The sequence below is a fragment of the Mustela erminea genome, chromosome 16 (genome assembly GCF_009829155.1).
Source record: "Mustela erminea isolate mMusErm1 chromosome 16, mMusErm1.Pri, whole genome shotgun sequence".
Classification (NCBI taxonomy): Eukaryota; Metazoa; Chordata; class Mammalia; order Carnivora; family Mustelidae; genus Mustela; species Mustela erminea.
In genome coordinates, this window is record NC_045629.1 from 48,236,622 (window position 1) to 48,249,365 (window position 12,744).

Below are 12,744 nucleotides of genomic sequence, written 5' to 3' on the forward strand. Positions count from 1 at the left end.
TTAGTTAAGTGTGAAGGAAAACAGGTCCATGCAAGGGAAAGGCACTGAGGCAAGAAGGAGCTTGATGTGTTGAATGAGTTGAAAGGGGGCTAGGGGGGTGTTGGAGGGACAGGAAAGAGCTCATGCAGCTGGGGTTTAGCAAGCAACTGGGGAGTGGCTCATGATGCAGCAGGGGTTGAATCGGGCAGGACATTCAACCCCACTGGAGTCAAGCTCATGATTAAAAGCCACAGCGTAGAGTATGGTAAACAACAGATAATTGTTGCTTCTAGTTACTTTGATCTCTCTTAATCCAAGACTCCTTTTTTTTTTTTTTTTTTTTTTGTGTGATTAGTGTGGCTGTCAAGCGAGGTTCCACTCTGAGAATAGGGAGATTGGTGAGAATCAGTGGGTGACAGAGTGAGTCCCCAAGGGTATTTGGAAGAATGAGGTGTTTCAGGGCCCCTTCATCAACTGCAGCCAGAAAGTACTTCCACCTTACTTAGGGGACCTTGTGCATGACTAGGAGTGGATTCTGCCCCATAAGACACCTGTTCTGGATGAGGTTCTAGATCGGGTCTTGTTCCAGGCTGGATTCCAGGTACTTTGTCCTTAGACTCCTCAGGCCTCATAATCACTTAAATCACTGTGCTTGTGAGTTATATGTCCCCTTTTATTCTCCCTCCCCTTGGGAAAATGGCAAGTGACCTAGTGCAGCATTATGACATTTAGCTCCACAAAATAGAGGCCACAAGAGAAGTATCAGTTCCAGTGACCTCCCCTTTTCTGCAAATGGATTGGCTAATTAAGATTTTTTTTCTTGCATTCTCAGCTTGAGCATCTATTCAACTATTCTTTTCATTTACTAAAAAGATATGTTTATTAGTTTTTAAGCCATAACCTAACCAGAGGGATAGAAGAGGAAACACAGAAATGCTCAATCACTTTGTCGGTGTCTGGATATAACAGCAACCGACAGAGACACCATGAAGTGGAGAAGGAAGGTCTCAACACAGGAACATATTACTAATTTGTTGAGCCTCAGCAGATGAATGGAAGACATGAGCTGATGGATGACTCTTAGCTGACACAGACACCAACAACTGTTTTTCAATGAACATTATCTTTCTTAAAAACTGCAACTTGGCTTACACTGATTCCAGAGCTGGTCTGTTTTGTGTGTTCAGCCTCTTAACAATAGAGGGAAAGTTATGGTTTTATTTACATCTCTCCCTGAGCAGATTTACACACACACACATCCACCCTCCCCCTTAAGGGATCTGGGGATGTATTACCTAAATGATCCTTACTTTCTGTAGGGTACAAACTGTGGCTTTGGTAATTGGTCTTGATTGTCGAGTGTAGAAGGCCAGGAACATGGTAATTCTAGCCTCCAGTACTCTGCTCAGAAACGTGCACTACTCCGTACTGCATTCTTTGTAGCATGTTAATTCATTTTAAAATGTTAAAAGTTTGAGGGATCTCATTGTTCTTTTACTCTTCTGTGCGTATGATTTCTTTTGCAGGAGTATAAATCAAAACATATTCTTGGAACATTTAAGATCTCTTTTTAAGGTATTTTTTGTGCTTATCCTGGAAGTATAGAATACTTTGTATACCAGAGCTAATGACAACAGATCTTTTAGTGTTTCTGTGTTGTAACAATCGCCACTGGGCAGACAGCTGCCAAACATCTTGCAATTAATCTGATGCACGTTGGCTTTCGTATTCTTTTTCTTTCAGAACAAATGCCCTGAGGTAGAGGAGTTGGTCTTCAGCCATTTTGTGATCTGTAATGACACACAGGAGACACTGCGGTTTGGCCAGGTGGATACTGATGAAAATATTCTGCTGGCGAGTCTCCACAGTCACCAGTACAGCTGGCGCTCCCACAAATCCCCACAGGTATTTGAGAAACAGCCTTACAAACACAGCAATTGTGAACGTTGGGGATTCGTTTATTCTGCATTTGTGTGCCTGTGTCCAGTTATTTCCCTTTTTAAGTTTCCCAAGGAACCACACGGCGTAGCTGCCTCTGACAGAAACCCAGGAAGGGTTTGAGGTGGGAGCCCAGCACAACCTTGCTTCTCTTGGAAGGGAACAGTCTCCTGGTTATCACAGGTGCTGCAAAGGCAGCTCGGTTGTGACCGTGATGCGGTTGGACTCTAGAGCCCAAGTTCGTAAGCTTTGATCCTGGCTCGGTAACCTTGCTTTGCTCTCTGGGCATCTGTTTTCTCATCTATAAAATGCGGATAATGGTAACACGCATTTTTGTAGGGTTCTGAGGACTAAGCCAGTCACTGTGTATAATGGCACTAGAATAGTGCTCGAGATACTGTAAGCATTACACATTGGCTATTATTATTTAGGCATTTGTTCAGATTTTTACTACGTACCTACTCTGCCCGGCATGGCCAGGGACATGCAAAGACAGGGAAGTCACAGGGAAGTCACGGTCCTTGCCCTCCAAGGACAGCTCACAGTCTGTGACCAAGGGGGCACTGAGAAAAGACATACCAAAGGATGTCTGTTTTCCAAGTAGTATAATTCCATTTTCCTGTCACTTTAGATGGGAATAATTAGAGGGATGTGCCCTGCAGGGATAATATGAGGATGAATTAAATACAAAGATGTGGTCTTAAATGAGTAAAAGAAATCCTAGGAAGTCATCTCAAGAATAATGTATTTCTAAAACTCTGGGTAATAAGGAAACTACTGCTTGTGATTAAAAGAAAGTCATTAGATTAGAGAACAAGTTTTCCCATCTGGTCTATAGACCAGCTTCAGAATATGTTATGCCCTCCGGGTCCCTTTTGCTTCTCCCCCGCCCCCAGTAGCTAGATTCTGATTTTTTGCTCACTTTTTCATCATACTGCCACACTGCTAGGATAGAACTTGGAAAGGTAGACACAGTACATTCTTATTTAAGAATATTTATTTAATTCTAATAAACCTGACAGGACATTAGAACCACATAAATCCTTTTTTAATAAAACTTGTTAGGAACATTTCTCAGATGAGATAATGTTGTATTCATCTTTTTAGAGTGAATGACATGCCCTCTCTAGAAATTTCCATGTTCTTAAGTGGTTGAGTTGTTTGCCCCTTATAACATAGTTAAAAGCTAGTTTGTTTGCTTGTTTGTTTGTTTCAAAATATCTTTTTGGGTTTTTGTGTTACTAATTGCAGAAGTGAAAACATACAGACATATGGCAAAAAAATTAAAGCAAAAACAAACAAACAAACAAACAAACAAAAAACCCCCCAGAACTCCTATAATGGCAACCATCCAGAGACAACCCATGTTAATACTTGTCGTATAGCCTTTTAGATGTTCAAAAAGTTTCCACAGTAATTGCATTTTTTAGGGATGGGAGAAACCTCTGGGAAGGCTCAGCTCCATGTAGCCCTCTACTGTGCCCATGGCCACGGCACCCACACCCACACCCACCCACACTCCAGCCTCCGCCCACAGAAAGCAAAGTGCAGAAAGCTTACCTCCCCTCCCAGTCTCTTTAAGAGACCCTTGGTGACCCTCAAGTTTCCCAGATACTGGGGACTCCCCCATGGTTCAGTTGGTTAAGCCTCTGCCTTTAGCTCAGGTCATGATCTCAGTGTCCTAGGATCAAGTTCCACATCGGGCTACCTGCTCTACAGGGAGTCTGCTTCTTCCTCTGCCTGCCGCTCCCCCTGCTTGTACTCTTTCTTTCACTCGAGCACTCTCTCTCTCTCAAATAAATAAAATCTTTAAAAAAAAAAAAAAAAAAGATTTCCTGATACTGGAGCCAGGATGAGAAGGGTGATCTTAAGAGCAGCTGGCTCAGAGGTGTGGAGAAACAGGAGGCTTCATGTTATAGACATGCAGTATCTGGGTGGGAAGGAAAAAAACGGGAAAGAAGCATGGCTGACCGCTACCAGCATGACACCTGCATATTTTACTCTTTCGCAGGTTTTTAATGTCCTTTTGTATTTGTTACTAGTTTTGTTTTCACAATATCCATGTGCGGTCCACATCCACGTGTGTTGTATGTGTGTTATAACGAAGGAGACAAATGGAAATGTTAGGTTGAGATGGTGGTAAAGTTGGGACTGAAATCCCTATCTTTGGATTCTCAATAGAGTGTCATTTCTACGGCATTGTCCAGCTCTCTTAGGTTTGGGCTACATGGTTTGTCTGTTAGAATAGCAAAGCTGTAAGGTTTCAAAAGATAGGCTGAGAATCGCTAGTCTGATACTCCATGTTTAAAGCCAGACTAATGTGGAATTCTTAGTCCAAGTAAATCCCTTGCAAAGTCTTAACTTTATTACCAAAAATAATAAGAACCTTTTTATGACAAACTGGACTCAAGACAGATATCTATTAAACTTTTCTTTTTCCTTTTCAATTTGCAACGGCATTCTCTGGATACAAATTTTAATGAGCTGTAAGCATTATAATCTTCAAGCTAAAACTTAGATCAACTTTGTTTAAGAAAGAAAAAAATGGTGTCTCTTTACAAAACTCTGTAAGTTGAAGGAAGTGTGTTTTAGGACCCTCTGAAGCCAGAAGTCTTAATGGGCCCAGAGGGTCTTCATGGAATTCCTTACATCCACAATTGCGAATTCTGATGTGTTCTAATGAGAGGTTACATCTGAGGCCCAGAAAACCTAGCCGCTTAGCTTCAGACTGCACCTGGAGGTAGTCATAGCCTTGTAAGTGAGCAAACTTGCTTTTTCCAGACTCCACGTCATATCCTGCGTTGCCCAGCAGGCTGCGTTTTAGGAACATTTGTGTCTGCATGTTTATGCTACCTTGGGTGTTAGTCAATTCATAGCCTCAGGGAGGATTTCCAGAGGTCATAGAACTTAACTCCACTAAACAATGTAGCTTATATTGCAGAGATCAAGAAAGTGGCAATGACAGCTGGAAAGGTTTCAAAGAGGTCAGCAGATCTTAGAACCACACAGGAGGTTGCTAACAACAGTAAGTCTCAACAGAATGGGAAGAAACATGGACACACCAATTCCAGAAATCCAAAGCCGATTTTAAAATCAAAAAGTTGTAAACTCTCCTTATAGTTTCTAACACATGGTCTGAGGCAGAATCATTTAAAATGTTGGATATCCCGCAACCGTTGCTTGCCTAAATAAACAAAGGAAGAACAAAACTAATTCCCAGGAACAGTTGAACATACTCGGCTGCACAATCATAAATGCCATCCCAGAGGCCCTCAGATATCCCAGTTCAGTAGACTTCAGATCCAGTTGAGTGAGAATAACCAGCAAGCGACTGGTCTTCAAAGAAGTGCTTCATATTGTAGGAAGTTGACTCTAAGGACTAACAGGTGTGAGTTGATGGTATCTTTCCCCAGAATATGGGTAGTAGGTGCAGCGTAGGGTTAAGGAAGGATTTGTTTAATGTAGCCAAACTGAATATAGGGACACTTCCATCAGCCAGTAGGATGCGTGTACAGGCTGTTCAAGTTGACTTTCTTTCCTGGCTGATAGAGAGCACTGTTGGCTAGTTAAACTTGAAATAGAAATGCCTCTACCTTGGATGTAAGGAATTACATGTGCTTTTATCCTCAAAACATGCACAATTTATAGATGATGTGTTTTTTAGAATTGCAGAATTTCGACTACCAGTGACTTAATTTCAGTAATCAAACCATCTAGCAAGGTGAAAATGGGCTCTAGACAGAGCTATAGAAGTTAATAAAATTTTGCTCCAAAAGGGACTTAATAGAAAAAATGGCAGATATTTTAAAATGCAAAATATAACAAGGTAAGAATTTTGAAGAGCAGCGGAGCATCTGGGACATACTCATTAAAATAGTAAGATTTAGTGAAGAAAATAGAAAATCATATATTACTCCAAGACAGAGGTTGGCAAACTTTTTCTGGGTAGGGCCATGTACTCCATATTTTAGGTCTTTTGGGGCCTGCATGTCTCTCTCGCAGCTATTCCTCTCTGCACAAAAGCAGCCGTAATGAAAGATGTGGCTGTGTTCCAATAAAACTTTATTTATAGACCATGAAATTTGAATTTCAGTAACTTTCACACATCATGAAATAGTATTTTTCTTTCTTTCTTTCTTTCTTTCTTTTTTTTTTTTTTTTTTGACCATTTAAAATGTAAAAACCATTTTAGCTTACAGGCTGTACAAAAATAGGCAGTGTGCCCCATTTAGCCCACAGGCTATAGCTTGCCAGTCTTGCTTGAAGGCCTCTCTGTTGACAAAACTCAGTTGATGGTCAGTTGTTTCACTCTGACCTAAGTATTTCTGTCACTTGAAAACTTGGAAAAATGTTTCAGAAATTACGAAGTGACAGGTAATAGTTTAAATCTAACACATATGACCAACCTGTACTCACCACATAACAGTAAGATATGTTTATTTTACTTCTTCTGGGCTTGTACAGATAGAAAATCCTCCAGTTCACTGTATATAAAATTATTTTAAAGTGAGATCTGATCACTTTTCCTCTTGTCTAAAGGGATAGTAATAGGTTTTGAGTATCTACCTCTCTTATGGGGAGTCCAGCCTGTTGTCAGCTTCATTAACTACACTGTAACTCTCATTCACTTCACTCTTTCCATATCCATTTACATAATGCATATGTATATATATGTCATAAAGAAAGAGCACATTCCTTATTGTTATAGTCACAGTTTTAAAAATTTAAAAGCTGAGGCGCCTGGGTGGCTCAGTGGGTTAAGCCTCTGCCTTCAGCTTGGGTCATGATCCCAGGGTCCTGGGATCAAGCCCCACATTGGGCTCTCTGCTCAGCAGGGAGACTGCTTCCCCTTGCTCTCTCTGTGCTGCTCTGCCTACTTGTGATCTCTCTCTGTGTCAAAGAAATGAATAAAATCTTAAAAAAAAAAATTTTTAAACTGAGTTAGGGAGATAAGGAAATATTCTATGTTGGCAAAACTGTTTAAAGTGATAAATTTTTCAGGTATTTGCCTCTATTACATGGCACATGGCGTGCATGTTAAAGTTTGTTTAGAAGATGCACATGGAATTAATTCTTCCCCTCTAGAAAGCAATTTAATAAGCACAAAAGCTATTAAAATGGTCACAACCTTTGATTTAGTAAATCCCCTACTAGTAATCTACTCTCAGGAAATAATCTAAATCAAAACAGAAGTTTATATACCAAAAATGTTTATCACAGCTTTATTTATAATGTCAATTAAAACTCAAAATATCAGGGCACATGGGTGGCTCAGTGAGTTAAAGCCTCTGCTTTAGGCTCAGGTCATGATCCCAGGATCCTGGGATCAAGCCCCACATCAGGCTCTCTGCTCCTTGGAGAGCCTACTTCCTCCTCTCTCTCCCTGTCTGCCTCTCTGCCTACTTGTAATCTCCGTCTGTCAAATAAATAAATAAAATCTTTTTTAAAAAATGTCACTTTTAAAGCTAAATTTGAGTAAAATTTAACATATCTGAATAATAAACAATTATTAGACCTTCAGATTTTTACAGAGAGGAAGTGGTAGCACATCCTCTCTGTAAAGGAAAAATCTCTGTAAAAAAAAAAAGTCTCTGTAAAAATCTGAAGGCCTATCAGTCAGAAAACAGAATATAAAATAAATATAGATATAGATATAGATAGATATAGATATAGATACATATAGTATGATCTTAGTAATATAAGAACAAATGCATAGAAAATGCTGGAAGGATATATATCAAAATGTTGCCAGTGGTTGCATCTGGGTGGTAGGTTAAGATGATATTTTTCCAGTTTATTACATTTTGTGTAGGTATCAAGTTTTTAAAATAAGGGATATAGATTACTAAAGCAGAAAGAAATTAAGTAAAAACCCTGAAAAAAAATTTATGCACAGACTACAGGGAATTTCAAACACTAACTGGAAGAGTGGCAAGTGCAGTGACTTATCAGTAGTGGTTATCTTAATTCTTATATGAACGACTGCAGGTTTCTCTCAAATATTCTCTTAGTTACAGCTTTGCTCCACTCCAGTCTATCTTGCAGACTACATCTCAAGAAACTTCCCTGAATAATGCTTTAATTATTACAATTTCCTGTCCAAAAATCTTCATAACCTCCCCATCATCTATTAAATATCCAAATTTTCTGGAATCCAAGGCCTTGACTCAGTCACTCACAAGCCTTCTTGTCTGCCATTAATTCCATCTAGCAGCTGATTTGGTCTCCCAGCCTCCCATTCAGTTTTAATCCACAAATGTTAATTTATTGTGACCTCTTGTGTGTAATTAAATATGTTCATTTTTTTGTAAAGAACTTACTGTCTAATAAGGGAGTCAGAAAAGTAAACAGATTTTTATGGACATGATCAGTATCTATCAGGACATTATTGCAGTAATTCAAAACAGGGGGAAATGACGGGTAACTGAATTAAAATACTAACCATAAGGAAGAAAAGTGAGAGAATCAGGAAGTACAGTCCATTGCTTCTGGATATGGCCAAGGTCTGGATGGGAGTGCAAAGAAAATGTTTCCAAGTCTAACCTGAGGATGAGAATCTGGCAAGGCTTACCAGTAGAGGGGATATTTGTGTGGAAGTTTAATGTTTAAGGAAGAGTTAGGCCGATAAAGTGAGGGTGGCGGTGCTGGTGTTCCAGATAAAGGAGTCAGCTTGTGTGAAAGCTTCAGAGGGAGGACACAGCCGGGCCCGTAGGACAGCTGGACTGATCTGACTGCAGTAGAGAGAACACGTGTGAATCCGCAGGATGGGAAAGTAGGTAGGAGCCCTTGTGTTCTGTGCTAAGCAGCTTTAGTGCTGTCTCGAGACCATGATAACACAAAGGCAGGAGAAACTAAATACTTGAAGAGGTCAAAGTTGGCTTTCCATGGTGGCTGGGTTTGAAGGTCAAGCAGAAGTTGGCCCGGTGAACAGTAGTGGAGGAAGGACATGACACAGAACCAGGGAGATGTAGATATATTGGTAGCATGTCATGTTCAGGGGGATTCGGATTTTGTTCACAGTAACTAGACATAAAAACTGAATGCCCCGCTGAAGAGATGTGTGTTGGTAATGTGCTCTTGGCTGTGTTGGGGAGGTCCAGATATGGAGGACTGGCTAACCTTGGTGGGGTGAATGCTCCCACCATAGCTGATCTCAAGCTACCAATGATTTAACAACCAGACCACAAAATTCCTGACTGTTCAGCAGCGCTTTTTCACAAATGAGTTCGAGCCAGCTCCAGCACACCACAGTTCGCAGGAACTGTGTTCTGAAGAACCCGGCAGTCCATCCGAGGAGATCCATCTGTATGTGATGGGAGACTCTTCCCTGCGGAAGGCTCACAGGATCCCAGCTGTATCTTGGAGAGATCCCTGTGGTGTAGTTGAAAAGACAGTCTGGAGGACACGGAGGATGCCAGCAGGGAGCAGTGTGGCCCTGGCCGCAGAGCCCCGGCGTGACAGAGGTCATAGCGACTGAGTCAAGGCAGAGGAGAAGTCATCACTCGGGGTAAATGCCTAGCAGACCCATCCTTCTGTGAATAACAGCTATAAATTCTGAGGAAAACACAAAAAGAACTACTTCTGGAGACTGAACAAAGGCAGGCAGATTTTGGAGGGGAACCAAAACTCGGAGCAAGCGTCCTGCAGAGTGAATTCCCCGTTGTTTGGTAGCTGTGCTGGATGGCAGTTGCAATCGTTTCAGTGCAGGGGTAGCCCGTCGTCTTCCTGGCTCCAGGTAGCAGGGGAAAGAGCTCAGGCCACCAAGGCTGCTAGAGAGTGAGGAGAAAACCTTGGATGGGGGGAAGCCAGAAAGTGGGAAAATAATTCGGCCCAACTGTCCACTGACTGCGGAAGCACTGGGCCTGGGGAAAACTAGAAGCAGCCTGTACCCAAGGCTTCAAGAACCAAATGAAACCCAGCAGCCACTCGTCCAGGTAGAGAGTTTTCCATTTGAGTCTTAATGAATTGAGTACTTATTAAATCAAAAACATTAACACTCTGGAGCAGTTACAAGAAAATCCACAGTTTCCACAACAAAACGTTGACAGTGTCCATAATACAAACCAAAATTATACAACAAATCTCAAGAATCACCCCCACAAAGTAGTTCGATTTCAAGAGAGAGAAAATTAACATATGTCAACACCAAGATGACCTAGAATTTAGGATGACCATATACTTTAAAGCAACTATAACAAAGGAGAGGGTATTTTACAGTTGTTATTAAGGTCCCAAATTAGTTGATTTTTTTTTTTAAGATTATTTATTTATTTATTTGACAGAAAGAGATGACAAGCAGGCAGAGAGGCAGGCAGAGAGAGGAGAGGAAGCAGGCTCCCTGCCGAGCAGAGAGCCCGACGTGGGGCTCGATCCTAGGACTCTGGGACCATGACCAGAGCCGAAGGCAGCGGCTTAACCCACTGAGCCACCCAGGTGCCCCCAAATTAGTTGATTTTTAATCAATCAAAAGGGAGAACATTTTGTGCACCTAACTGAATCAGATAAAAGCTCCAAAAGAGGGGCTGGACCCTTTTGTGAGGAGAGAGAGAGAGACCCAGAGGCTCCTGCTGGCCAGGAAGTAAAATATCACGTGGTCAGTGCCTACAGAGAAGGCCAGGGGGCAGGGAGCTGTGGGAAGCCTCCAGGACCTGCAGTCAGCCCCAGTCATTAGTAAGTCAGAGTCCTCAGCCTGTAGCCACAGGAGAAGACATTCTGCCAACAACCTGAGCGCACTTGGAAGTGGATTCTTCCCTACTTGGACTCCTGACCCACAGACAGAGTGATGGTAAATGTGTGTTCTTTTAAACTGCTAAATTTGTGGCAATTTGTCTTTCAGTAATAGAAACATATACAACATGACAGAGAAGAAAAGGCAGTAAACTGGAAGATAGGTCAGTAGAAATCATCCAGTGTGAAAGAGAGAAAAAGATTCAAACAAAATGAATCGAACTGCAGGGACCTGTGGAACAATTTCTAAAGGTCTAAATATGAGTAATTACCATCCAAGAATGAGAAGAGAGAGGGAGAGTTGGGCCAAAAAAATTAAATTAACTCAAGAAACGTCCCAAGTTTTGTGAAAGATAAAAATTTGCAGGCCCCAGAAGCTCAGAAAACCCCGAACAGACATTTCAAAGAAACTCACACTGAAGTACCTCATGAGGAAACTACTGAAAACCAAAGAGAAAGAGAAAATCTTGAGGATTAGCTGGAGAGAAATTGTAGGGGAAACTATTGGAATAACTATGAACTTTTCTTTAGGTATCAAAAAGGCTAGAAGGGAAGGTTTGTGCTGGAAGTGATCTGTTCAGAAGTCATTTGGGAGTTACAATCACCAGGATTTGGTTACTGGTCATGGAAGGGAAGGGCCTAGTTTAACTCTGAGGTTTCGGAATTAGGGGACAAGTTGGCAGTGTTGCTGTTGGCCCAAGACAGGGAACTGAGTAGAAAGACAGTGTTTTAGAGACAGAGGATGGAATAGGACTTGAGAACACAACAGGGTGACTCTAAAATCCATGTTGGACACGTTGAGTTTGGGGTTACTTGGCAGGGCAGAAAGGATGATATATTAGAAAAAACACAGATTTGTAGCCATACGTGCCTGGGTTTCACTCCTAAGGCTTGTTAGCTATGTAAGATTGGAAAAGGTTCTTAATTCCTTGGAGCTTTGTCTTCCTCTTCTGCAAAATCAAGAGATTTTTGTGACTATCCCATGCAATAACATTTATAAAGTTTCTAGTGGAGAACTCAGCTCTCTATAACCAAAGGTTTTTCCTTCCCTGTTCCCTTTCTAACCAGACATCCAAGTGGCCATGTAGAGGAGGAGAATGAATGAGAGTCAGAATGTCTTAAGAATAGTCTGGCCTAAGAGGTAAAAATTGGGTTTGTCATCAGTGCCTAAGTAGCACTGGGAGTAGATCAGAATGCCCAAGGAGGCAGGGCTAAGAGAAGAGGACTTTGTTAGTTATCTCTTGTAGTGGAACAATGTACAGCATTGGTGTACAGGCAAAAAGATGGCTACTGCAGACACTCCCATTCATAAAAGGAGAAAAGGGAGACCCATAAATTACTGGTCCATAAAAATTCTAATATCCAACCAGATAAATGTCAAAAGTTTTTTGATTAGTAATCATTCACACTCCTGCTCAAGAGTAATTGTCCATGGCTCATGGCTTTGGACTCTTGGCTCAAGCCTCCTCGAGTCATCCATCCTTTTTCTTGAAAAGTGTCCTTTGTTTGCACTTCATAGTCTGCTCAGATTTTTTTGAGTAGTTTTCATAGTTTTCAAAATTCAGTATAATTTTGAAGACTCAACAGGCCTCTTTACCATCTTACACTTTGTGTCTTTCAGTCAAAATTGGCAGTGTTTCTGTGAATACAATTCTTTAAATGACTTTGTGGGTCTCTTGTTAATCTTACTGAGATTTACTACAGTGGACAAAATCACGTATCTCTTCAAGATAATTCCTTTCTGCTTTGGGTTTTGCTCATGCTGCTGAGTGTCTTAGAAGCCCTTGTTTGAATAGTTTACTGGGATAGCAATTTAGATCTTTCTGCAATCCTAACAAAGGATTTTATAGCCTCATTCTTAGCTTCATTCCTAAACCAGCTTTCCTGGTCATGTCCTGGAATTGATCTTTGCATAGAAACCACTTCTTGATTTTAGCATCATTTGCCATCTGAAGGCTAGAAATGTTGAAAACTAGCAAATCCTGCCTCCTTTTTATCTAACACTTACTTCTTAAGCTTCTGTCAACCCCTCTCAGACTTTAATATAAGCAGCAGATAGAAGCCAGGAGCTACTTCAGCACTGCCCGGAAATCTCCTTAG

General features: G+C 41.2%; 1 protein-coding gene across 7 annotated transcripts in view; it reads left to right on the plus strand.

The window, feature by feature from the left end:
• Positions 1 to 12,744, plus strand: part of VPS13B (vacuolar protein sorting 13 homolog B) — a 769,746-nt gene that overhangs the window by 680,581 nt on the left and 76,421 nt on the right. For all 7 annotated transcript variants that reach the window (XM_032316089.1, XM_032316090.1, XM_032316084.1 and 4 more), the window contains one exon: positions 1,723 to 1,884. In XM_032316089.1, the coding sequence (XP_032171980.1) occupies positions 1,723 to 1,884 (162 nt within the window). The remainder of the gene's footprint in view (positions 1 to 1,722; positions 1,885 to 12,744) is intronic.